The 27,070-nt window shown below is 44.9% G+C and overlaps 2 protein-coding genes across 2 annotated transcripts; both read left to right on the top strand.

Annotated features, from left to right (window-relative positions):
* Positions 1-137: 137 nt before the first annotated feature.
* SLC44A4 (solute carrier family 44 member 4) lies at positions 138-14,408 on the top strand. The gene is made up of 21 exons (XM_036767421.1): positions 138-229; positions 2,077-2,125; positions 2,294-2,367; positions 2,482-2,560; positions 3,656-3,755; positions 4,114-4,239; positions 4,617-4,677; positions 6,294-6,378; positions 6,474-6,557; positions 6,886-7,121; positions 7,443-7,542; positions 8,731-8,823; positions 9,268-9,367; positions 9,643-9,914; positions 10,103-10,197; positions 10,368-10,471; positions 10,659-10,732; positions 10,947-11,017; positions 11,484-11,578; positions 11,677-11,761; positions 14,190-14,408. Exons 1-21 carry the CDS (start codon positions 196-198, stop codon positions 14,312-14,314), a joined length of 2,142 nt encoding a protein of 713 aa, XP_036623316.1. The 5' UTR covers positions 138-195; the 3' UTR covers positions 14,315-14,408.
* A 423-nt stretch (positions 14,409-14,831) lies between these two features.
* On the top strand, positions 14,832-20,478 carry NEU1 (neuraminidase 1). The gene is made up of 6 exons (XM_036769446.1): positions 14,832-15,058; positions 16,161-16,353; positions 16,748-17,010; positions 17,784-17,966; positions 18,228-18,450; positions 19,715-20,478. Exons 1-6 carry the CDS (start codon positions 14,918-14,920, stop codon positions 19,939-19,941), a joined length of 1,230 nt encoding a protein of 409 aa, XP_036625341.1. The 5' UTR covers positions 14,832-14,917; the 3' UTR covers positions 19,942-20,478.
* The last annotated feature ends 6,592 nt before the right edge of the window (positions 20,479-27,070 follow it).

The following is a 27,070-nucleotide window of genomic DNA, read 5'->3' as shown; positions in this document are numbered from 1 at the left end:
GCTTATGTTGTTAAAGATCCAGGACAGGGAAAGTTGAAAGTTGGGTACTGGCAGGCCAGTGCTTTAGGACCACAGGTGAATGGGAGGGGTGGGAATAGTGACGTCAGCAGAGGAGGTGGGGCTTGGAGGCAAGCAGCAGGTAAGACGCTAGTTCCCTAGAGAAGGCAACAATTACTCTGGAGCCTGCCTGTAGTCATGGGGAAGAAACCAGATGAGAAGGAGGCTTATGGTAAGACTTGGGGCTAGATGCCTACGAGCCTGAGCATTGAAGGGTCTGGTTAAAGGAAAGCTGGGATTTTTGGAAGCACGGGAGAAACTAGATCCCTGTGACTTCAAGGGGGGTATAGGGAAATGGGCTGAAGAATTACTGAAGAGCTGGATCCCTGGAACTCTAAAGGGAGCAGGGGGGGGAAAGATGCTCCCCAGGTCTGGAGGGTCAAGGGGGAGGATTGAGGGAGGGGGACATAGGTAAATTATTGAGTTCTCTGAGGTAGGAGGAAAGGCAGGAGTTAAAAGGATGGATGCGTGACTCGCTGTATGGAGGCTGGAAAAACTATGTGCTTGGGTCCTTGAGAGCTGGCTGGAGGACTGGGCATGTGGATTCCCCTGAGGGCTAGAGAGGAGAAAGGACTCTTAGAGGAAAAATCCCCTCAGGAGCCAACACCTAGGTTTCTAATGGCCCGTGGAAATTGGATTCTTGGATCCTGTAGAGGAAGGACCAGGGAAATTGAACGCCTGAGTTACGAAAGTGAGAGGAGGACTAGAGGAAAGGGGCCATTGAGAGTGCCAACTGCCTGTGTCCATTCCTATAAGAAATCGGGAAGGGGGAGGGTGCGTCCCCATGGACTTCCTGGAGACGGCTACAGGTCAATGATTGACCTCTTTTCTAAGAGTCTTGAGAACAGTCTAAGGGAATTGGGGAAAACAGATACACACACAGCCCCACCTTCTTGCCAGTCTTCCCTTGCCCCTGGCCCTTTCCAATACTTTTTTCCCCTACCCTAATCCTTCAGAAGGACCCTGCCTCTTCCCTTCCCACCATGTGTGCTGTAAGTGCAGGTGCTCCACAGAGTTTGTGTCTGCAATCTGAGCAAGGCTCAGGTGTCACCCTTGCCTTCTCCGTTCGGCTCACTCACCACTGGAACCTGAAGAGGAATCTAGGTGCTGAGGAGGAAAGATATCCATGCCCCTAAGACGGATGAGGGACTGAGGGCATCCCAAGGGTTAATTCTTTGTGTTTATACAATCTGGAGTCCCCTGACGAAAATGATGCCAGCCTCCTGGTCTCCCTCCCAGCAGCTGCTCCTCATACCCTGGGGGACGGGAGTGAGGAGTCTCCTGGAAATTCTTGCCCTGAGGGCTAATAAAGAAATGAAAACTGCCAAGGAGGGGAGCCAAAGGTTGGGTTGAAAGTACCAAAGAGACTGATGGAGACTGGAGAGAAGATGGATGGACACAGAATGACGGAAGTCCAAATTAGACTGGAGAAAGAGAGCCCTGACTGGGGGGAGGGAGCAAGGCGAAGGCTATTTCCTGGGCTCACGGCCACAGAGGTGTGAACCAGGAAAAGGTCTGATAAGCATATAGACCCAAGGCGGGGCTGGAGAGGAGTTCCCATTGCCAGTTAACCTGTCTTTCCTAACTCGATTTACTTCTCCATCCTGCTTCATTTCCTCTCACTCTTGTCTCTGGCCCCTTCTTCCAGTCTCTCCCTCACCTCTCTCTCTCTCTCTTTCTCTCTCTCTCTCTCCCTCTCTGTCTCACTTTGTCTCTCTGTCTCTGTCTCTCTTTGTCTCTCCTCTCTTTATCTCTCTCTCTATCCCTCTGTCTCTGTCTCTATCTCCCTCCCTCGCTCTCCCAGTCTATCTTTTCCTTCACTCTGCTAGTGAAGTTTGGCATTTGTGAAAGGGGGTACTTGACAGCCAGGGAAGGAGCAAGAAAGGTCTCAGGATAGCCGTTAAGAAGGAAGGGAAGGAATTTGTTCTGGGGATGACAAGGCTGACCCACAAAATGACAACCATTATATGCTAACCTATGTGGTTCTGAGTCTCTGCCTTACCTCACTCTCCCCCTCAGGGAAGCGTGTCACATATGATCCCACTTTCAGAGGCCCCATCAAAAACAGGTAACATCTCCCCCTACCAAAATCCATATTCCCAAATATACCCCCCCCACACAAACTTCTATCCAATGATCTCTCCAATTCTCCAACAACATTAACCCCCATTAATTCCCTACTCACTGCCTTGCCAAAAAAAAAAAAAATCTCTTTTTCATCCCTCATTCTCCCTAGGAGCTGCACTGATGTCATCTGCTGTGTCCTCTTCCTGGTGTTCATTGGAGGCTACATTGTTGTGGGGATTGTGGGTGAGCTTTTCCCTTCCCAGAATCTGCAGGTGGAGAGAGGAGGATGGGTGATGAAGAGACCAAATCCCTAAAACCACAATGCTCTCTACCTCTCCGTTTTTCTTTGTCCCTCAGCCTGGTTATATGGAGATCCTCGTCAAGTTCTTTATCCCAGGAACTCTACAGGGGCCTACTGTGGGATTGGAGAGAACAGGTGAGGGGATCTAAACGCTTGGATCCCTGAGGGAAGGAGGAGCTCAAGATGGATGCTCTTCTTTCCCTTGAAACCAGCTCCCTCCTCTCCTCCTGCTTGAAGAATCCTTCCCCTCAGGACTCACCTTCTCCACCAAGCCCTCCTGACTTCTCCAGCCCACAGAGATCTCTCCCTGCTCAGTGCCCACATTGTGCTTAAAGTCAGCACTGTATCATTTGGCACCCAGTTGTTATCTGTTGTGTGTCAGTCTTTGTGTCTTGTTACCCTCTAGATTATAAGCTCCTGGAGGGCAAAGACAATATGTTTTACTCCCTAGCAGCTCATGGCTCGGCACCAACCTCTTTTTCCCTCTGTAAAATGACAAGGTTTATACTAGGTCTTTGAGGTCCCTACCACCCCAGATCCTGTGGGGCCAAATCAGCTCAACAAACATTCCTCAAATGGCCAAAGCACTACATAGGCAATACCAAAAAAATTTTAGAAATAGCACCATACTTGCTCTCAAGGACCTTCCCACCTAGAAAATCCACAGTATAATATGTTAGAAAATTATTCAGGATATAGGGAAGCTTAAACTTTATCACCTGAGAGATTCAAGGAAAGAAAAGTGGTACTTTGGAGGAAACTGATTCTGGGCTCAGAGGACCTGAGTTCATATCCTGCCTCCAAGGTTTACAGCCAATATTACCTTAAGCAAGTCACCTGAATTCCCTGGGTCTCAGTTTGGTCATCTGTAAAACAAAATAGTTGTTGTTCAGTCCTGTCCAACCCTTCATGACCCCATTAGGGTTTTCCTGGCAAAGATAATGGAATGGTTTGCCATTGCCTTCTCCATCTCATTTTACAGATGAAGAACTGAGGCAAACAGGGTTAAATGATTTGCCCAAGGTCACACAGCTAGTAAATGTCTAAGACCAGATTTGAACTCAGGAAGATGAGCTGACTCCAAGCCCTGAACTCAACTGTGCCACCTAGCGCCCCTTGAAATAGATAACCTTTGCAAAATCCCTTCTAGCTCTAGGTGTAGGAGCCTCTTATTCTCTGAGTCTGCAGCTGACTGACTAGGGCTCGTGGTCCTGACCTCTCTCCTTACAGAGACAAACCATACCTCTATTACTTCAATATCTTCAGCTGTATCACGGCTACTAGTATTATTACAGCCACCATGAATGGACTTCAGTGCCTTACTAACCAGGTCAGAGCCTCTTAGGGAATCCCGTGTCCTCTCCCTGCCCCGGGGACCCAAATTGAGCACTAGATTTGAAGTCAGGAGGCCCAGATTTAAATCCCAGCTCTGTTACCCCATGTGACCTTGCAAAAATCACTTAACCTCTCTGGGCCTTACCTCCGCTGTAGCAGGAGGAGGTTGGATATAATGATCTGTAAGTTCCTTTCCAACTCTAATTTGTCATCCGTTGACCTGGATGTCCTCTTCCCCAACCCTCAGAGAGTTCCTTGGGGATCCTGGCATTCTCTCTCATATCCACTAAGAATGTCCTATGAGACTGTGGCAAATAGCTCCCTGTTATACCCTCCCTCTCTATGTTGCACAGATCTGTGTTTCTTCCTGCCCGGAATGGTATTGGATGGTGAATCCTAGTAAGATGTATCAGTCTGTGGAAGATGTCTTCAATTCATCCCTGATCTCTTATTGCCAGCCCAGTGTTGATCCAAAAATGGTGAGCCAGCAAACACACACACATACACACACACACCCCGGGACTATGATCTCAAGTCTCAACAACAACCAAAGACTTTCTTCGAAGGGTAAGGGCAGGACCATATGAGGTCAACTGGACGGTGAATCTTTTCTACCAGCTCCACTTCACTCCCCTCCACCGTGTGTGTGTGTGTGTGTGTGTGTGTGTGTGTGTGTGTGTGAGAGAGAGAGAGAGAGAGAGAGAGAGAGAGAGAGAGAGAGAGACAGGTGTATATCTGACCAGTGTGTGTGTGTGTGTGAGAGAGAGATGTACATCTAACTAGTGTGAGTGTGTGTGTGTGTGTGTGTGTGTGTGTGTGTGTGTGTGTATGACTGTATCTTCATCCCTTTCCCCAGGAAGTGATTTCAAGTCTGAATCTGGACCTCTGCCCTGCTTTCCTCCTCCCCTCTACTCCAGGTTAGTAAGTGATTTGTGTTTTCACAAAGCTATACGGATAGAAGGCACTTTAGAGATTCCCTAGGCCAACTGCTTCAGAGGAGGAGGCCCAGAGAGAAGGGACTTGTCCAAGGTCACTTGGCAAGTTAATGGCAGCCAGAACCCAGGTGTTCTGTTGCTCTCTGTCCAGGGCTCTTTTCCCTGCACTGGGCTTCATGCAGTACCTATTTCTTTGCCGTATATTAATTGTGCATATAGCACATACTTAGAGTGCCAGGCCAGTATCTTCCTGCTGGCTTGACCTCTCCAATGAAAGTCTTATAGGCAGCCCAAACTCAATGTATGTCTAAAACAAGTTTCATTGTCTTTGCCCTTATACTCCCCACTTCTCCTAACTTCCCTCTTTCCATTGGGAGCACTACCATCCCTCCAGGCACCCAAGTTCAATACCTTAGTCATCCTTAACTCTTCACTTTCCATTCACCCACCTCCTGCCCCATCTACTCCATCCACCTCATATCCAACCAGATGCCAAGTCTTGTCCACTTTACTTCCTCAACATCTCTTTACTAACAAGACAACCATCCTAGTCTAGGTCCTTATCACCTTTCACATGGGTCATTAGCCTCATAATTTGGTCTGCCCAAATCCAGTCACTCACAGACTCCTATCTGACAGAAGAACCACTTACTTCACAGTGTGGCTCCAACATATCTTTCCAGGTTCCTTACACATTAGCACTCTACATTCCAATTAAATTGGGCTATTTAGTCTGCTCCCTCTCTGCCCTTACTCCCCACACCTGAAATGCTCTTTTCTCACCTCCACCTCTTAGAATCCCTAACTTCCTTCAAGGCTTAGCTAAGGTATTTCTTCCTTTAATAGACTTTTCCTGATTTCCCTGGTTGTGACATGGTTAGACCATTAGGAATGACCATTTGGCATTCATGTACAAAATGGATTGATGAGGGGAAAGACTGGATGCATAGAGACCAATTAGAAGACTAATACAGTGATCCATGTCCAGGATAAGGGCCTGAATTATGGTGGCTGGGATGTGAATAGAGAGGTGAAATTCACTGGATTTGAGAAGAGGTAAGGAAAGGAGAAGTGAGAATGAAGAGTCAAAGATGACTCCTAGATTAGAAAATCTAGGTGATTGGGAGGATGGTACCACACTTGACAGAAATAGGGAAGTTTGGAGGAGGGACAGATTTAAGGGGAAAGATAATGAGGACTCTTTTGGACATGATGAGGTTAAGATGCCTATGGAACATCCAGGAGAAGTAGGCACTTGATCATCTGAGATTGCAATTATTCAGGTGAGATCATCATCAGGAAAGATAGGGCCTAAGAATATAGATTTGGGAGTCATCTGAATAGAAATGATTGGTTGAATCTATAGGAAATGATGCCATCACCAAGAGAGAGTATAGAGAGACAAGAGGGCCCAGGATGAAGGAACCTCTGAAGGAGACCAAGATCTTCAAAGTGTTGGAACAGTCCAGGCCTATATTTAGGGAAGGTTTCTGGGAGCAGGAACTGACCATCCTTACATCCAACAAGTATTTATTGACCAGAAAGTTGGGAGCCAGGTACCAAATGAGTCTAGCCTTCACTGAATTCTCCCTCTCCAGTTCTGGGCCGATGCTTTCCTTCTGTCGATGCTGAGATTCCTGCTAACTTTTCATTGACTACAACCAATATCACTGAAGGACTCAAGTGAGATATCCCTCCTCTCTCATCCCTCATCCCTGTTCTTCCTTCCATCTACCCTTTGGCCCTCATATCTAGTCTGACCCTTATCCTTCACTCAGTGGTCTCTTGGACACCCTTAATGCCCGAGAAATCAGCATCAAGATTTTTGAAGATATTGCTCGGTCCTGGTACTGGATCCTTATGTGAGTTGCCAGATTTTTCCAGAATCTCTCTTCCTTTCCTTGGTCCCTTTACTCTAGGAAGCCATAGCCCCATGGTACGTGGGGATATTGGTTTAGAAATAGAGGAGAGGAAAATAAGAAAGCAGAAGAGGAACTGGGAATGACTATAGATCATAAGCTGAATAGGACTAGAAGGAAAGAAAATCTTCCCTGGGAGAGACAACACACTGTTCCCTTGGATGAGGGGTAAGGGAGGTGGCTCTGAAGGTTTAGAGGCTTCGGGAACAGTGTGGAGAATGCAGGAACCTCAGGATCATCCATCCCTCATTCCATCCCTTCCTGTCCTCAGTGCCCTGGCTATATCTCTGGTCTTGAGCTTATTGTTTTTGCTGTTACTTCGCCTTGTGGCGGGGCCCCTGGTGTTGGTGCTGATTTTGGGGGTGCTAGGGGTTCTCGCGTATGGGATCTACCACTGTTGGAAGGAGTACAAGACACTTCGGGATAGAGGAGCCACCATTTCCAAGCAGGGCTTTACCACCAACCTTTCCGCCTACCAAAATGTGCAAGAGACCTGGCTAGCTGCTTGTGAGTCATGCCCTCCTTCCTCAACACCCTGGATCCCCAAGCTCTCTAAAACTCAACCAAAGCCTATCTCTACAGATTGAGCCCCAACCCACAAAACCACTTACTTGTTCCCTCATACCCCTTGACAGACGCTGGGTAGCTCTGACCTTCCCAACCATACCATATTTCCCTTCAGGGCTGGTGATATCTCTGACGCTTCCCAGCCCCATCATATTTCCCCTCGGGGCTGGTGACCATACTCCCCAGTGTATTAATTCCATATTCTTCATCACTTCTCCACCATTGCTATGATTCCCACCCTCCTCCCCATTTCTCCCATAGTGATTGTGGTCTCTGTGCTGGAGGGGATCCTTCTGCTGCTTCTGATCTTCCTCAGACAAAGGATCCGGATAGCCATTGCTCTCCTTGAGGAAGCCAGCAAGTTAGTGGGGAAGAGAATGGGGAGAGATTTAAGATGTGAGAATACAAAAGTAAGGAAAGAGTGGGGTTGGGGGACAGAAATGAGTTAAAGAGAGAAATGGCCAATCACAGAGAAGACAAAGATATGTCAAGAATCAGGGAAAGGGAGAGAGAGAGAAGGGAAGGAGGGAGGGATGGGAGGGATGATAGGAGAGCTGACCCTGTAGTGTAGGTAATCTTCCTATTTTGGGCGGTGGGGAGCTCCTGTCTTCCTTAAAAGGAAGGAGCAGGGAGCTTTAAGCTTTTTAAACCTAAGAGGTTTTATGCATTTTAAAGTTTAAAACTTCAATAAGACTTTTAGGTATGAATTATATTTATATACTCAGATGTCTGGTTGATTTCATTGTAAGTGCTGTGTCCTCTAATAGATTGCAGACCCCACCAGATTTTGTCATATTATGTAATTCTCATCTATGTCTTCATAAGCCATCCACAGAAGGATTTATCCTCCACTCACTGTGCTGGAGGCCTTTCTGTGGCTCTTTTAGAATCACAAGAGTACCAGCGTACCACTCAGACTCTCCAGTTATCCTTCAGTCCCCCCTCTATGGCTGACCCACTTCCTTTTCTAATGATATTAGAACATAGGATTTAGTGTTAGAAGGGACCTTAGGGATTGTCAAGGCCAACCGTTCATTTCACAGGTGAGGAAACTGTTGTCATTCTTTTATTCCACTTCTGGCATGCAATTCATGTCACCGATAATGACTTCATGGAACCTATACTCCAATCCCTAGGACAGCTGTGTGGTGAAGTGGATAGAGTACTGGTCCTGGAGACAGGAAGATTCATCTTCCTGAATTCAAATCTGGCCTCAGACACCTACTAGCTGTGTGACTCTGGACAAGTCACTTAACTCTGCCTCAGTTTCCTTATCTGTCAAATGAGCTGGAGAAAGAAATGGCAAACACTTCAATATCTTTGCCAAGAAAACTCAAATGGGGTCACACAGTTGGATGTGATTGAAAACGACTGAACAATATATTCTAACCATATAAAAAATATGGAGGAGGGAGAGCCTGGATGGAAGGAAGAATAAAATGATGGGAGTGGTAGGGTAATAATGTTGCAGAGAGACCCAAGGCAGTTAACTGGGAGATTAAAAGGCTGCAGCCTGGTCTATGAGTGAGCAAGAACGTCTCTTCCGCAGGGCCGTGGCACACATGATGTCCGCCTTGTTCTTCCCACTCCTGACTTTTGTCCTCCTGCTCATCTGTGTGGCCTACTGGGTCGTGACAGCTCTGTATCCTCCGAATGAAGTCTCAGATCCCCTCAGACTCTAATCTTGGTGGCCCACAGGCAGCCCTAGGATTATAGTGGGGAACTATGTCTTCCTTTGAGTTGAAGGGCCTTGTTTGTTACTGGGGGAAGCTGTTGCTCCTTGATGATAGGCCCTGGAGAATCATCTTTCCCTAACCCTAACATGTTCCCTACTATCATAAGATTGTAGAATTTAGAGCTGGGAGTGGTTACTTAGTTATTTTACAGATGAGGAAATAGGTCCTGAGATGATTAAATGATCTGTCCAGTGCCTGGCATATGTAGACCCTTAATAAAGGTTTGATTGGTCGATTTGTCCAAAGTCACACAGGCAATAAGCGATAGTGCCAGCATTCCAACCCAGATCCTCTGACCCCAAATCCAGACCTCCTTCTACTATCCAATGCTTCCTTGACTTCTTCCTTGGGTATCTGGCCACATCTGGACAACCTCAGTATGGATGGTGGGCTCCCAATGGCAGTGACCCAGGCTGCCGAGAGATCATCAATACGACATGTGACCCCCTGGTAAGGAAGCTCCAGGACGAGAAGGATATTTGTGGGGAGAAACCTAAAGGGTATGGTGGGGATCTTATTGTGTTCCATAGGGTGGATGGTCTTACACTTAGTTGGGAAGTAAAATGGAGGAGGGGGTCTAACATAGATCTCAAATCTGGGGACAGAGAGAGAGAGAATGAAGTTATTCTGTTTTCCCATTTCCTACTGACTAACACAGTGCCTGGGTTAGAGCTAGGACACAGAATGATTAATGGCCCTTCTCTATGCTTTCTTCTCCCTTTCAGGACGATTTCTCCAACCAACTCAATTTCTCCATCGACAACTGCCCAGGTCTAACTTGCCAGTTCCTAGGTTACTCCTCATCAGGGGCAGCCCAGCGTTCACTATTTAACCTGCAGATCTATGGGATCCTAGGATTGTTTTGGACACTCAACTGGGTGCTGGCCTTAGGGCAATGTGTCCTGGCTGGAGCCTTTGCTTCCTTCTACTGGGCCTTCAACAAGCCTCGGGACATCCCTTCCTGTCCCCTCGCAGCTTCTTTCTTCAGGACTCTGCGGTCAGTGTAGTTTGGGGAAAGAACACTTAGGACTTTCAAAAAAGTCAGGAGATTGAAACCTGGGCTTCTAAGGCGAGAGACCTGGGGACTGGAGAAAGGCGGGGATGCTTTACTCTCTGAGGAGAGGACAGGGAAGGCCTAGATTTTCAAGTAAGGCTAGCCCCTAACAGCCGGTCTCATTTCCTCAGTTACCACACAGGGTCCCTGGCCTTTGGAGCCTTGATCTTGACTCTGGTCCAGATAGTGAGGGTTATCTTGGAGTACTTGGATCACAAACTAAGAGGTAGGACCCGAGGGGTCAGGTACCTGAGTTGTGGTAGGTGAGAACGAGAGGCTGGGTCTCACACTTCAGTTCTGTGGGGAGGGGAGAGTTGACAGCTTAGGGGACTCCAGAGAGAGGTTATGACCAGATACTTCTCCTCTCCTGTCCTCTTCACCCCAACCCACCTCTAGGAGCCCAGAACTCTCTGATCCGATGTGTTTTGTGTTGTCTCAAATGCTGCTTCTGGTGTCTGGAGAAATTCATCAAATTCTTGAACCGAAATGCATACATCATGGTGAGGTCTTTGGGCCTCTTATCTAAAAGTATCTCCTCCCTCCTAACCTCTGATAAACCACCACAAGTACCCTCTGTGTCTCTCTCTACCCTCATCCCTAACTCCACCCCCATTAGCAGACAGCATAACTACTGGGAAGGAAGGGGAAATGTATTAGGAATCTTCTTTCTGGTTTTTCTTCTCCTAGATTGCCATCTATGGGAAGAATTTCTGTATCTCTGCTAAGAATGCCTTCATGCTGCTCATGAGAAACATTATCAGGTCAGAGTGTTAAATCCTTAGCCTCATTCCTTCAGAGTTCCTAAGGTCCAGCCCCTGCCTCCCTACCTTAAGGAAACTCCTACCCATAAAGGTCCACCATCCTGCTTTTCCCCCAAATCTCTAATCGTTCATCGCAACCCCATCCCATCTCTGTAGCTGCTCTGTTTTTAACTTTTCCCTACCCCAGAGATAACCCCCCAAATTCTACCAACAGGGTGGTTGTCCTAGATAAAGTGACAGACTTGCTGCTCTTCTTCGGCAAACTGCTGGTAGTTTCGGGAGTTGGTGAGTAGGGCCATACAATTTAGAGACAGAAGACAATAGATTACCTAGTCCAACCTCCTTCTCCCTCCTCATTTTACAGAGAAGGAAACCAAGGCCGAAAGATAGAATATGATTTCATAGGATCCACAGTTTAGACCTAAAGGGGACCTTAGAAGTTTAATCTAACCCCTGACTTTATAGATTAAGAAATTAAGGCCCGGCAAGGTTAATTACTTTATCCAAGGTCACACAAGTAAGAAGTAGAGGCAGTAGGAAAAACCAAATCCTGATTCCAAAGCCAATCATTTTATCACGCGACCACAATGGAGTCTGGAGAAGCTTAGGTAAATATGATTCTCTGAGGAGAATGTATGCCAGTACATGGAGAAGGGGAGAAAAACCAAGGATTTGAAGAGATGAGCATAATTTTGGGGGAAAAAGAGAGTTGCTTCACCCCCACATCATGCCTTCTTCCTCCTCTCCCCAGGTGTCCTCTCTTTCTTTTTCTTCACTGGCCGAATCCCCGCCCTGAATGAGGAATTTCGTTCCCCTAACCTCAATTACTACTGGCTCCCCATCATGGTCAGTGACTTGGCTCCAAGTGTTCCCTTCACCTGAATTCTTCCTCCTCCAATAGTCCTCACTCTTCTGAGTTCCTATCAGCATCTTCTGTATTCCAGATCACCATCCTTGGTGCTTATGTCATTGCTTCCGGCTTCTTCAGTGTCTTCAGCATGTGTGTGGATACTCTCTTCCTCTGTTTCTGTGAGTATTTCTTCCTCCTGGAAACATGCTCCTCCCTATGAAATTCTCCACACATTCACCTGTGCCTTCAACAAACTGGCATATTAATCCTTGCTGTATCCCCCAAGAAGAGATCTGGAAGTAGAAGGATCTTGAGAAAAATAATGGACACAAGCCGAAAGGCATAATGGCTTAAGAGCTGGGGGATCCTGGCCTGAATCTCAAACCGATTCAACAAATATTTATTAAGCACTGACTATACAGAAGACACTGTGCAAAAGTGAGAAAGTCTCTGACCTCCAGGTACTTATATTCTACTGGGGCAATGTAACACATAGGTACAAATTACCTCAGAAGCACTAAAAATCAGGGTAGGAATGGCCTCAGAACCTTTCTTGGAAAGATGGCACCTAAGCTAAGGCCTGAAGAAAGAAAAGGATTCTGAGAGAAAGAGATGAGGAAGGAGTTCATTCCAAGCATGGGGACAACCTCTGCAAATGCAAGGAGATGGGAAAAGGACTGCTGAGGTCTGGGAAAAGCTAGTAATCCATTTTAGAGGGAATGGAGAGTGCTCAAGGGCAGTCATAAGATAAAATAATACTTGAAAAGTAGGTTGGAACCAGTCTGTGCAGGGTTTTGAACTACGGGAGAAATTTATATTCTATCCCAGAGGCAACAGAGAACCATGAAGGTTTCTGAGCAAGAGAGTGACTTGGTCAGACCTGTGCCTTAAAAAAATTATTTTGACAGTTGTATGAAGGCTGGATTGGAAAGGAAAGAGACAAGCCAACAAGAGTAATTAAGAAGCTATTACAATAGTTTACATGACAGGTGATGAGAGGCTGAATTAGGATGGCAATAATATTGTCAGAATTTAGCAACTGACCAGATATGGAAGGTGGAGAAAGAAAAGTCAAGGATAACCTTGAGGCGACTGGGAGCATTGTGATGCCATCAATAGAAATAGGAAAGAGAGGTTTGGGGCTTCCATTCTGAACAACGTTCCATCTAAGATAACAATGGGACATTCAGAGATGTCTGGTAAGCAATTGGCAATGTGGAAATGGAGTTTGGTAGAGGAGTTAGGACTATATATATATAGATTCGTGCCAGTGAATGAGATCATTAAGGGCCAGGGCAGGGTAGAAGAGAAAAGAAAAGGATCCTGAATAGGGGCTTCAAGAACACACAGAGGAGGGTGGTGCAATGAATAGAGCACCAGCCCTGGAGTCAGGAGGACCTGAGTTCAAATCCAGTCTCAGATACTTGACACTTATTAGCTGTGTGACCTTGGGCAAGTCACTAATCCCCAATTGCTTTGCCTTTTCCCCCCTCCAAAAAACCCCCAACTCACCCCCCCAAAATAAAGAATCACACAGAGGAAAGAGAGTAGTAGGTAAGGGGAGAAGATTAATAATGATCCAGCAAAGGAGACAAAAAAGAACCCCAGATTTAAAGGCAATTCTCAGGAAGAAGGCTCTCTGAGAAAACAGAGACTTTAAATTCAGTTCTGCAAAATTTATTAAGTTCCTGATGTGGAGAGAACGCTGGGAGAGATGCTGGGAGAGGTACAAAGCTTAGACAGAACATTTTCCTGTCCTGATGGAGTCTCATTTTCTAAGAGGAGTATGGGAATACAGTATACAGATCATATAAAATCCAAGAAAGTAAATATTCCATATATAAAATACACATAGACATTAACCTTAGGAGAGATACAGTAACAGCTCACAGTTTGTGATACTTTATAGTTTTTAAGACTCTTTTGTCACACCGTGCAAGCATTATTTATCCCCATTTTACAGATAATAGCAACAATTAGAGCTCACATTTATACAGCATTTTAAGGTTTGCAAAGTTCTCATTTTAATACAACTTAGGAAGATAGGTGCTGTTGTCGTCCCTTTTTGTAGTTGAGGAATCAGAGGCACATAAAGGTTTACATGGCTTGCTCTGGGTCACACAGTTATTAAGTGTGTAAAGCCAGATGAGAACTCAAGTCATCATAACTCCAGGTCTGATGCTCTACCCTTTGTACCACCTCACTACCCAGTTTTCCAGATAAGGAAAGTGAGAGGAAGTGACTTTGATCTTACTGAGCTGTAAAGGATGAGCAAGTGCTGGGCGATGCCAGAGAAAGGAAATACATCTGCCAGGGAACCAAGGAAGGTTTCATGCCAGTGACATTTGAGCTAGACTTTGAAGGAGAGGCAGGCTTTCAAAAGGTCAGGATTTAATAGGATGGAGGGAAATGCAGTTCGTAGCCCTTTCTGTGAATGTAGATGGGAAGAACTCACCCATAAGATGGAAGAGGGTAGCAGAATGAATTAGGAACCAAAGTAAGCCAAAAGGGCAACGCCAAGAAACTCTTTCCTCCTGACGGGGGGAAGGGAAGGGAGGGACTGGGAGAGGGCAGAATTCACGGGGGTTCTTCTGGCTCCCTGTTCAGTGGAAGACCTGGAACGGAATGACGGCTCCCTGACCAAGCCCTACTACATGTCCAAGAACCTCATGAAGATTCTGGGGAAGAAGAACGAACGCCCCCCCCGGGAAAAGAAGAAAAAGGAGAAATAACCAGACCTGGTCTGGAAAGCTTCTCACCCGGATCTCAGTCCCCATTGCCAGCCCTTCCCTCTGCCCCGCCCCCAACCTTTCCCAATCCCCAGGGTTCCAGGTAGCGATTTTATAATCCTCAGATTTTATTAAAAATCGATTTTTCCTCCCAAAAACTGCGTCCGTGTCACTCTCTCCCAGCTTCCTGCTGCTTTAAATTGGCTCCCCTAGGTTGCTCAATGGCCAGACCCTGAGACCAATCAGAAGGTTCGGGTGCTTTTCCCTATTGGCCTCAGCCAATGAGCTCTCGTTCGTGCGGTAACTCCCATGGCACCGACTCGGCCAATCGGAAATGCAGTTCCCTAAAGCTAGCCAGTGAGTCACTAGTAGGGAGGGAGTGAGGCCGGAGGTGGGAGCTCTCTGTCCAATCGGAGGGGCCGCGGTGCCGTCCGTCACAAGGGAAGGGAAGCGCCCATTTCCGCGGGCAAGGCGCTGTCCAATCCGGGAGAAGCGGGCGCCTTTTTTTTTTTTTAAAGGGAAAGGGAGCGGCATCAGCTGACTTGTCTCGCAGATCTCTCGGGCCCCGGGGGTGTTCTGTCTGTGTCCGAGCTCGGAGCTGGTGCCATGGAGGAGGCGAAGGGACCAGCGCCCCGGGAGACCCGATCGCCGGGGTCGTGCCGAGTCCGCGGGTTCTGGGTTTCCCTGGTGAGCCTCCTGCTGCTGCCGCAGCTCGACGGGTCGCGGATGCCCTATGACTTCAGCCTGGTAAGTGCGGCGTCCGTCCCGCATCTCCCGGGCTCGGGGACCCAGGCTTCCGAGCCCTCCCTCCAGCATCGCAGCCTTCCGTGCCAGCTTCCCTCCGGGACAGTGCCCCTGACCCAGACTTCTCATGGGCACCTCATCTCCGTCTGCTCCCGACCCCCACTCCCAGGCTTCCTCCGACCCCATTCTGCCTGCCTCGAGCCCGCCCGCCTCACCAGCAGGGACCCCTTCCAGACATCTCAACCCCTCCTCCCTCTGGGGACCCAAGTATCCGAGATGCTCACTCCATTAATGCCCCCTCCAACGTGAATTCCCCCCCCACCATCCCCCCACACGCACACATTAGGGACTCAGGCATCAAACACTTCCCCCCAGTCTTTACATAAACATCCATACAAAGGCTTCCCAGCTGACTAAGGTATCTAATTAAGCCCATGTATGTCCCACCTCTGTCCCCCGAGACCCAGGCACATTACCCCAGGGATCTAGACAGCTAAGGTTCCTCATCTCCCTCTCCTTCTGTCCTACCCCCAAGTAAACACATCCTCCAGATCTGTCCTTACATATTTGAACAACCAGATCTCTATCTTTCTGCCCCATTCCAGCCCCAAGGCTACCAAAGCTACTGGTTCTCCTGCTCTATCCAAGCACTGGAAAACTAGGCTTCTGAACTCCTAACCTCCCAAGAATGTAACTCAGCCCTCCCATGTCTTCCAACCTCCTAGGCCCAGATACCAGAGCCCCCATCTCCACCCCCAGATCTCTTGGGGGAACACTGACATTCACCAGGACATCTGAGCTCCTATCCTCCTCATCCCTATCTCCTACTCTGTCATGCCTCTCCCAGGACTCTACCATTGTCCCCTGCTATCTAGTCATACAAGGTATACCACTGGGGGTTTGGGGGGAAGACGGGATTAATAAGGTACTGGACTTGGAGTAAGGAAGACTCCAGCTTCTAGCTTTAAATCTATGATCTTTGATGATTCTCCCCTAATCAGACCTAGGCATCTGACTACAATGTTTACTCCTCTCAGGAACTAGGTATGAGAGAACCCCAGCTCCAGCTCCTCCTTTGACCTCCTTTTCGTCCTGTCACTTGCAGGTGCAGCCATTGGTGACTCTGGAGCAACTCCTTTGGGTGAGTGGAAAGCAAACTGGGAATGTGGACACTTTCAGAATACCACTGATCTCAGCTACTCCTCGAGGGACCCTTCTTGCATTTGCAGAGGCCCGGAAGATGTCATCCTCAGATAAAGGGGCTAAATTCATTGCCATGAGGAGGTCCACAGATGGAGGTACCTGGATTCTGAGGAAAGGGTGGGGGGTAGGGAGGTACGATCTGGCCTGGGGGCCCAAATGGCTAAGTCATTTATTTAACAAATATTTATTAAGTGCCTAATATGTACAAAGCCCTATGCTAGACATTAGAGATACAAAAATATAGATATGTATAGCAGAGGTCTTACTGAGAAGGAGTTTACAGTTTATTGGTGGGAGGTGGGGAATTGAGGGGAAGGAGGTACAAAATCTGTATTCATATACCCAGGAGACAAGGAAGAATGAGAAGTCCAGGCAAAATGTTGTACTAAATCTGAGATGAAAAAAAAGATTCTAGGCAGTAGAGAAGGTGGTGAATAGGATGGAATCTGAGAATCTGACTCCTCTATCTTGATCCTGTGTTTTTATCAGGTGCCACATGGTCCCCCACATCATTTATAGTGGACGATGGGGATGTTCCCGATGGACTGAACCTGGGGGCCGTAGTTGGGGATGTTGAAACGGGTACAATGTTCCTTTTCTATTCTCTCTGTGCACATTATGATGGGTGTTCCGTGGCTTCCACCATGCTGGTGTGGAGCAAGGATGATGGCATCACTTGGAGCCCACCCAGGAACCTCTCTGTGGATATTGGAACTGAAATGTTTGCTCCAGGACCAGGCTCTGGCATTCAGGTCATTGGGGTGGGGTAGGGTGGGAAGGGGAACTTCTTGAAATGAACATTTATTATCTAGATGTGAACTAGTATGGGCCTCATTTTCAGGTAGTGAGTTCTTCCACTGGGTATATTCAAACAGTCTGGATGACTACTTGTCAGGGATTGGTTGTAGAGAAGATTCCTGTTCAATTGTGATTCAGACCACATGACTCTTGAGGCTTCTTTAAATGCAACAATTCTCCGATTATTATTATGGTAGCAGGAGTTGGGACTTTGTGGAAGGAAAGTGCTCCTAAAAAGCGACATTGACCTAGAAGAGAAGAGCTGTAGTAGAGTTGGGGCTCACTGTTTTGAGGGAAATTTCCTAGAAGGAATGTTTTTTGCCAGGGATCTGACTTAGGGTCATAGATTTAGAGCTGGAAGAGCTGACTTGAAAAGTCATCTAGTCTTCCTAGAAAGACTTTTCTTACCAGGGAGGATGGGATTTTTTTTTTTAAATGAACTTCCCATTTGGAAAATGGGCAAATTTCTTGTCACCAAATTTTGTTCCAAGTTGAAGCTTGTAATTTAGGGGAAAGGGCCTTTTGAGATTTTGGAACATAACTTCCTTAGCAAGGCCTGTTGAGGTCAGAGGCTAAGACTTCAAGCAAACTGGAAGGAGCTTCAGAGAATATGAGACCTCCTCTGATTGGTTTTATGTAACTGAGGATGCCTCTTTCCTGCCTTGGAGTCCCTGGGCTTAAAAGTTCCCATGCATCTCACTCAGGTGACATTGTGTTTTCCCAGTAGAAGCGGCATGAGCCATATAAGGGCCGGCTCATTGTCTGTGGCCATGGAACTTTGGAGCGTGATGGGGTCTCCTGCCTCCTTAGTGATGACAAAGGAGCATCCTGGCGCTATGGCGGTAGGATCAGTGGGATTCCCTATGGGGAGCTCAAGAAGCCAAATGACTTCAGCCCAGATGAGTGCCAGGTTAGAAACTTAAGAGTAGAGACCTCCTTGCTTTCCCACCCATTCCTTTGGTGCCCCCCTTCGCTCCCACCACCCCGCCTTTTAGACCAAGCATCTGCTCTTCCCTTATCCCAACCCGCTAACTCTTTCGCCTCTCAGGCTCTGCTTCCCCCAGAGACCTATATATCTGACCCCTCTCTTTCTTCAAGTTCATTTCCACATTTCAGTCTCTCTACTGAATGAGCCTTCTTCCCTGAAGCCTCTGACTTGCTGCCTCCCCAGCCCTACGAACTCCCTGATGGCTCCGTCGTCATTAATACCCGAAACCAGAATAACTACCATTGCCACTGCCGCATCATCCTCCGAAGCTATGATGCCTGCGAAACCCTCAAGCTCCAAGACGTGACCTTTGACAAACAACTCATCGACCCTGTTGTAGCTGCAGGCGCTGCAACCACCAGCTCTGGCCTGGTCTTCTTCTCGAATCCAGCTCATCCGGAGGATCGTAAGCCCCTGGGTGGGCAGGGGAATGCTTACTTTGCCCTCAAAGTCCTTTTTGCTCCCTCCATCCCCTCCCCCGCGTGCAGTTACATCTCCAGAATCTCTTGTCACTGTTCTCTGCTCTCTGTTCACCTTGCCGTCATCCTGATTCCAGCCATCATCTGCTCTTGCTGCTCTCATCTCTCATCATAATGGCTTCCTAACAGGTTTCCTTGCTTCCATTTTTTCCTGCAATCTGTCATTTACACAGTGGTTGAAATACTTTTCAGAATATATAACTTTAATGAGAAGTAATCTGGTGTGGTGAATGAAGCTGGCCTGGGTTTAAGCCCTGCCTCTGGCACACTGATTGGGCAAATCACTTGAACTGGCAGCTTTCTGTGGCTTTGAAGGAGCAGAAGCTACTGAAAATACAGATCCAGACCAAAAATAAAAGAACATCTACCCACATGATTAGAAGCAGCCAGGTGGCACAGTAGACAGAGTGCTAGACCTGCAGTCAGGAAGCCCTGAGTTCAAATCCACCCTTAAACACTTGCTAGCTCTATGACCCTGGGCAAGTCACTTAACCTCTATCTGCCTCAGTTTCCTCATCTCTGAAAGAGGGTAGTAAGTTGTGAGGAGAAAATGAGCTAATATTCGTAAAGCACTTTGCACACTTCAAACTGCTATATACATGCTAGCTATTATTATGAACCTGTTTGTAAATCTTGAGTGGTCTCCCATTGCTTACTAAGTACAATACAGACTCTTTATTCAAGGCCCTTCTCAATCTAGTAACAATTTGCCTTTATGGCTTTTTCTCCCACAGTTCCCGGTTCATCTACTCTGTGGTCCAGAAAGACCATGCTCACTACTCACGTTTATCAGTTTCATCCCGCCCTTTCCTGGTTCTTTGCATCCATACAAACCTGGGACAAATTCATCAGACATCTCTATCTGTCCACATTTTCCTCTGCCTCCAACGTCTACCTCAAACACCACCCTTTCCATAAAGTCTGTCTTTATTTCCTTGCCCCCTGTAATCATTCTTTCCCTCCCCATTTTCTTCTGTCTCTTTGTCGTGACTTCTCCTTTTTCTCTTCTCATTCTGCCTTTTCATTGTGCTTATTTGTTTAAGCACATTATATCCCTCCTGTTAGACTGTATGCTCTCTGAGACAAGGCAGTGTCATTTTTTGTTTTGGTATCTCCCATGCCTTACAATTCAACAGACATTAATTAAGTCTTTACTGTTTACAAACCTCCTCATTTCATGTTTCTCTCTAGGGGTAAACCTGACTATACGCTGGAGTTTCAGCAATGGTACTTCATGGTGGAAAGACACGATTCAGCTGTGGCCAGGTCCCAGTGGTTACTCATCCTTGACAGTTCTGGAGGGAGCTCAGACTTGGGGGGATGGGACCCCCCAGATCTATGTCCTGTATGAAAAGGGTCGCAATTATTACTTTGAGAGTATCTCTCTAGCCAAGATCAGTGTCTATGGCACTCTCTGAGCCTTACCCCACTGCCGGGATGAGAAGATATGAAGGGTGCCTTTTAGGTCTCTGCTGATCCATAGCTGGAGATTCGTGGCTCTTTCCCAAGAAGTCATGACTTTTGGAATATTCATCTTCCCTTTGAAAGGGTGAGATACCCCCTTTAAGACGTTTTGTCTTATCTCCTCTGACAAACACTAGGCTCTCTTTCCCCCTGAGCCTTCCTTCTTCAGTTATAAGGCTTTTTTTTGCTTAGGAGATGGGGCCTCACTTCTAATAATCTCTCTCTTAGGGCAGTAGACTGCCCTTGCTCCTAAGTCTACTGATTCCCCCCTCCCCTCTCCCATTCCTCTCCATGATGGGGGATGAATTTGCACAAACCTGAACTCAGGGACTTCTGACTGGGAGGGGTGCTGATATTTAGACTGGGAGGTTGTTGGGGGACGGTAAGAGATTTTGGATGAGGAAAGGACACCTTGGACTGTTTACAGCTCAGTAAGTTAGCTAAATTAATAGTTCTAATGAAGGAAAATAAAATTTGCCAATGTCTATTTATTAAAGCTGTGGTCTCAATCTCTGTATGTCTTTGGGTTTCCTAAATACAGCCATGAAAGAGAAAATGAGATTAGAGAAGAGCGAGCTGTCATAGGAGAAAGAGCAAGAGGCTTAGGTTAGATTCCTAGCCCTGCCACTTGTTAGCTGTGCTCCTTGGGCAAGTCCCTTAATCGCTCTGAGCCTCAGTGTCAAGGAATCTTAAACATCTGAAACCACAGAGGTCATCTAATTCACTCCCTATCTGAAGCATGAATCCCCTCTGCGACAGTCCTGCTAAAGAATGATCCAGCCTAATTACCTTTTGTTAACATCACCTTAATTTCCAAATATATTTATATCCCTTCTCCTACCCCTACCCAACAAGCTATCCTTTGTAAGAAGGAGAAAATGAAAGGTAGTTCTGCAAAAGCACCCAATGCCTCAACCATATTTGACAGCACAGACAGTAAACAGGGCTCCGTACCTATAGAAGTGAGGAAGGTGCACATTCTCACATCTTCTCCAGGGCTAAGCTTGGTCATTATAATTAGCCAGCACTCAGTTGGTATTTTGGTTTTTTTTCCATTCACATTTTTGTAGTCCTCACATATAATGTTTTCCCGATTCTGCTATCCTACCTCAGTTAGTCTTCCAGTGCTTCTCTAAATTCTTCACATCATATATTATGGCCTAGTAATATTCCAACATGTTCATGTACCATAATTTTTTATAGTTGTTTTTTTTTTTTTTTTGCTTTTTGGCAGGGCAATCGGGGTTAAGTGACTTGCCCAAGGTCACACAACTAGTACATGTGTCAAGTGTCTGAAGCCAGATTTGAACTCAGGTCCTCCTGACTCCAGGGCTGGTGCTGTACTCACTACGCCACCTAGCTGCCCCCATGTACCATAATTTATTTAGTCATCCTCTGCTCGATAATTATTTGCTTCCCTTTCTTCTCAACTCAAAAAGTATCCCTGAATATTTTGGTGTATGTGGGACCTTTTGGTTTGTCTTTGACCCTCCTTGGAGTAAATGTCTAGCAATGGAATCTGGTTCACAAGGTATGGACATTGTAGGCAGCTATCTGGGTTTGGTTTGGTTTTAGCATAATTGCAAATTGCACCAAATTGCTGGTTTTTACCAATTTGCAGCTCAACCTAGCATCGTATTAGTGTACCTGTCTTCTCATAGCCCAAAGGCCTAGGCCCACCTTTTGTCATCTTTGCCAAAAATTTGCTGGATGGGAAGTGAAGCTTCAAAGTTATCTTTATTTGCACTTATGTTATCGGTAGTGATTTGGATCAGTCTTTCCTGTGTGTGAAACAATATCCTGTCATCCATGTTATAGGTGCAGGCCTGCCAGAAACTATATTAATTTTGATTATTAATGCAAGCATTACTTCTTAGAGAGAAGACAAATGATGGACAGAGCTAGCCCATGGCTGTGAAAGTCTCCAATCCAAACCATTTTGGTACCAATGGTTATAGCATTCCTTAGTAACAGGCAGAAATTCATATGAAACATGATCGAAGGTGGTTAACATAATTCAGGGGCGATTAACAGTTATGTTCACGTCAAGTAGAAAGAGAGTTGTTTAAATTTTGGTATACCGGGGTAGCTAGGTGGCACAATGGATAGAGCACCAGCCTCAGACCAGACACAGGACACTTACTGGCTGTGTGACCCTGGACAAGTCGCTTAACCCCAATTGCCTCACACACAAAAAAAACAAAACCCTAAATTTTGGTATACCCTTGGAGAATCATTTTTCTAAAACCATTCAGTACCTCTGACCATTTCCTTCAAATATTCTCCTTTCTAACTGGTCAGTACTGCCCTAACTTTTCCTAGGGCCCCTTGTCAGGTCACTGCCCTAATTCAAGGGCAGATTTTCTCCTGGGTGGGTTAGAGAGAGGGGAGCAGGACATTGTTTCAGAATTGAGAGTATTTCTTTAAGATAATTGTTAAGCGTTTTCTTAATGTTTCTAAAAGAGGAAGCAGCCTTTGTCTGCTTTCACATAGAGCTGTTGCTGATTTGCAGTTCTTCCTTGGAGAACTGTTTGTTCATATCCTTTGATCAGCCACTTAGCCATAGGTTAGTAGCTCCTTGGTTTCTCTATTTGTGTTCTCTCTATCTCTTGGATATCAGAGCTGTTTGATGCGAATATCTTTTCCCCTAATCAACAGCTTTTCTTCTTATCCTATGATTTTTTGCATGCAAAAGCTTTTCAGTTGCTTGTAATCCCAATTATTATCTTTTTCGATTGCCTCTTTCCCTTATCTGGTTAAGAATTTTCCCTTAGCCATAGCTGTCATTCTCTTCTTAGTTTTGGGGAGTTTTTGGTTGTTTTTTTTTTTTAGTTAAATAGTTTAATCAGAGCAGTTTTACAATTCTAAAATTAACAGGCAGATTTGGTAATAAAAGAACGCCAAGGTTAGCAAAATGATCTTGCTTCCATTCTGAATCTTTCTTTTTATTTGTAAATACTGACATTACAATTTAAAAGGACTCGAAAGGGAGTGATGTATCCATCATCGTCATCACCATCCACGTTCTGTGATGCAACTGATGAAATCCCTGAATTGATATCGCTTCAGCTTTGATTTTAAAAAAATGGCCTGACTCGAAGAGAGTCCTTATTCCACAACCGATCACAGGTGGCAAAAAAAAGGGAAAAAAATTCAAAATTACTGTCCAGTTCATAATGTATCACATTATTTACTGATGACACTGGCTCCAAATGTACAATAAAGCCCACAACACTTTATTACTACGAATATAATTATCGTGAAAATTCTCTCAACTTGCGTCTGAAGCTTTTCTTTGTTTAAACTTGCATAATAAACATGCAATGAATTATTTCCTTTGAAAGTGTGTTTTTGCAGTCTTTTTGTTTTCATACAAAGATTTCATAAAGTTGCAGTGCTGCATCAGAGCATTACCAAAAAAAGAGCGAGAGCAAGTGGGGAGGGTCAAAGTGAATATATAGCTGAATAAGAATGGCTGACACCACAGGCCTGTTCAAAAAGTGCGCAAACTAATTTTGTTACCCTCCCCCAACAAAACTAACAAAAAGAAAGAAAAGAAAAACAACTCACAAAATAAATCTAAATGAGAAGGGACAGCATAAAGAAAATAAAGACTTTTTTTCATGCACTCATCTTGTGCATAGCTCAACCCACATATAGTAAGGCACTATTTCCTGTTATGACTGGTGTCCACAAGAATCCATTACAGTGCTCCACTGCTTTGAGAACTATAGATAATTCCTTCCAGAATGATGAAATAAAGAAACTGAATGAGTGTGGATATCTTGTAGCCCAAAGAGTCTTCTGGCAGTCTCAGAAGAAAAAAACTCTCTGTGTATATGTTATGCATGGTTATAGAGAGTATCTAGAATGGTGTTTTCTTCCAGAGCTATTTCTGTGTGTATATGTGTGTGACTTTGGGTTGTTCTTCAGTCTGTGTTCTCAAAGAAAATACACAGGGCGGGGGAAAAGCACACAAAGAAAGTTTCAGGGTTTCCTGAAAGCATGGAATTTCAGTGGTCTACAAAACTGACTTGAGAGAGAGAGAGGGGGATCAGTTTTCAAGAGTCAAATACATTCTGACTTTAATTGAGTTGGTCTTCATATTGTTCCCGGAAGCAGTCACCTGCTGGGAAAAACTCCCAACACCTTTCTTGATACATCTTCCATACATAAGATTCCTGTCCTGTGTGCTCTGTTTCATCTTTGTTTAGGAGATACATCAGAAAAAACAGATAATTAGCCAAGTTGTGCTCCTGTGGTGTGTGTGTTTCAAAACCATGTGGCACTGTATGGAAATAATCACTGCCTATCCCACAGATTAAGCACTTAGTCTCCATGTCTTCTTTAACTTGTTCTTGCTGGTCTCTTAATTCACCAAAGGCGTCAATAATTAAACCTTGTATGATGGCCAGAAGAATGACAATTACAAAAAAGAAGAAGGTGATATCAAAGATGACTCGATAGATTTCATATTCTTCTCCTGCTGGATCTTCAATTTCATCCCCAATACTACCACCAGCATGCACGCCAACATACATATGGAACATATAGCGCTTTCTAGCTTGAATGGAAAATATTTTCCCTTCCATATTTTGAGATCTAGCCAAACTAATCTTCACTCTGTTCCTCACACGCGATAGGCTTTAGTCTCCGGTTGTGTTTTTTTTTAATGGTGTGACCTTTAGTATTTGGGTCACATATCCATTTTGAACCTGCTGGTATATGGTATAAGATGTTAATCTAAACCTAACTTCTTTCTAGTTTTCTTAGCAATTCTTGTCAAACTCGAAGTTCTTCCTCAATGAGTTTATCTTCAGGTTTATCATACATTGGGTTTTTTTGGGTTCAGTTGTTTCTGATTCTTATCTAGTATCTCCCGCTCATCTACTTTTCTATTTTTGGTTTTACTCAATACCAAATAGTTCTGATGTTTACTGCAGAAAGTTTGTTTTTTAACATTGCACGAGATTTGTTTATCTGCAGCTTCCACCCATTGCTTCTAAGTCAAGCAGAGTAAATCTAATCCCTCTTCCACAGCACAGCCCTTTAGAGATTGTAAAATAGCTACTCTATCAGGAAGAGTTTCCCCAGTTCCTTCAACAGCTCCTTATTTGATATCTCTAGTCCTGTTGACCATACCGGTCTTCTGAACAAACTCCATTTTATCAGTGCCCCCACTTAAAAGAAAGTATCCCCAGAATGAGACATAATAGTACAGATGTGGTCTGATCAGGGCAGAATACGATGCAATATATCATATGTTATTGAGTTTTTTAAAATAATAGCATTTTTATAGGACTTTAAAGTTTGCAAAAACACTTTACATATGTTGTCATTTGTTCCTCACAAGAACTCTGTGAGATATTATCTCTGTGTTATTATTAACCCCTTTTCATGAATGAGAATACTGAGGCTGAGAGTGGTTAAGTAGTTTGCTCAGGGTCACAGCTGGGAAGTATCTGAGGCAGGATTTAAATTCAGGTCTTCCCAATTCCAGGACTTTCTACCCATTGTACCACCTGGATGCTTTTTTTGGTAGTCATGCCACACTTTTGACATAATGAGCTTTGCAGTTCATGAAAACCCTCTGATATTTTTGCAGGATTAGTTCAACTGATTTGACCCAAGTGCAAGACTATATCCTTATTAAATTTAATCTTGCTAGATTTCATCCTATTGAGATCATCATTTTGGATCCCAATTTTGTTGTGTAACATATTAGCCGTATCTCCCAATTTTGTTTAATCTACAAATAATCATAGGCATACTTAACTTAGCCTTCGGCCAAGTTGTCTATGAGAACAATCAGGTCAAAGGTAAAGAGCCCTGTGTCATGTTAATCAATCATAAGAGAATGGCTTCAAGGTTGATATCTTATCATTCAACCAGCTTCAGATCCATCTGAAGCCACATTTCTCCATCTTGTCTGTGAAGATATCGAAAAATGTTTTAATGCTTTGCTGACATTCAGGTATAGCTTGCAAAAGTATAGTCAGGAAACCTGACTTTGAATAGCTAATGCCTTCCCTCTGTTGATTATCTCTAATTTACACTATTTACATATACATACACACACATATATCATATATATATATATATATATAAAAATCTTTGTTTCTTCATACATGTTTGCATGTTGTCTCCTCCATTAAACTGAGTTACTTAAAAGCAAAGACAGATTTTTGCCTTTCTTGGTATCCCCAGCACTGTGCCTGGCACATAGTAGGTGCTTAATAAATGCTGGATCTGTATGGTCTTAAGCAAACCATTTCACCTCTCAGCCTTAGTGACGTCAAGCTCACTGGTTATGGTTTATAGAATGCACATTTTTGAAAGCAGTTTCATCCACAGACCTGCAGCATCTCTCAAATTTTCGATGACTTTTCACAGATCACCAACAACTTAATCACATCTGCTAGTTTCTTCAGTATTTTGGCATATTCAGTTCTTTCCAACCTGGTGATTTCAAACAGCTAGGAGCTCCATTACCTTCTTACTCAACTGTTCACTGTACAATGAACCATTTTTGTTCTGTCTTCAGACTAAAGATCACTCTCCTTAGTAAAGAAATCAGAAGTAACCTAGAAATTGACTAGTTCTACCTTCTCTCAATCATAAGCTGTCATCATTGAATCCATCCAGAGGATTACTTCTGTCTCTTTTTAAAAACTCTTTCTATCAAGATAGTTAAAGAAAACAACTCAGCTTTTTTATTTGTACTTAGGATTCATTACCATCCTGACCTCTCTCTAACGTTTCATACAGGATCATGGCTTTTGTGTTCATCCTAGGTTACCTGCCATTGCTACTGACTTTTAGAAACTGAGTGCCTCACTATGAGCCTATGGAGGCATCAGGGACAGCAACAGTTTATAGGAAAAGTAGTATTATTGGAGAAATCATTATGGGCAGTGGTTTGAAAGGGAACTAAGCAACAGGGTAGGGTTTTTTTTGAAAGGTTCAATCAATCAACATTTATTAAGTATATACTATGTACCAGGCACTGTGCTAAGCACTTGAGTTACAAAAAGAGAGACCCTGACCTCAAGGGGCTTATAATCTAAAGGGGGAGACAACATG

This window comes from Trichosurus vulpecula, chromosome 7, assembly GCF_011100635.1.
Source record: "Trichosurus vulpecula isolate mTriVul1 chromosome 7, mTriVul1.pri, whole genome shotgun sequence".
NCBI lineage: Eukaryota > Metazoa > Chordata > Mammalia > Diprotodontia > Phalangeridae > Trichosurus > Trichosurus vulpecula.
This window is presented reverse-complemented; position numbering and strand designations above follow the sequence as displayed.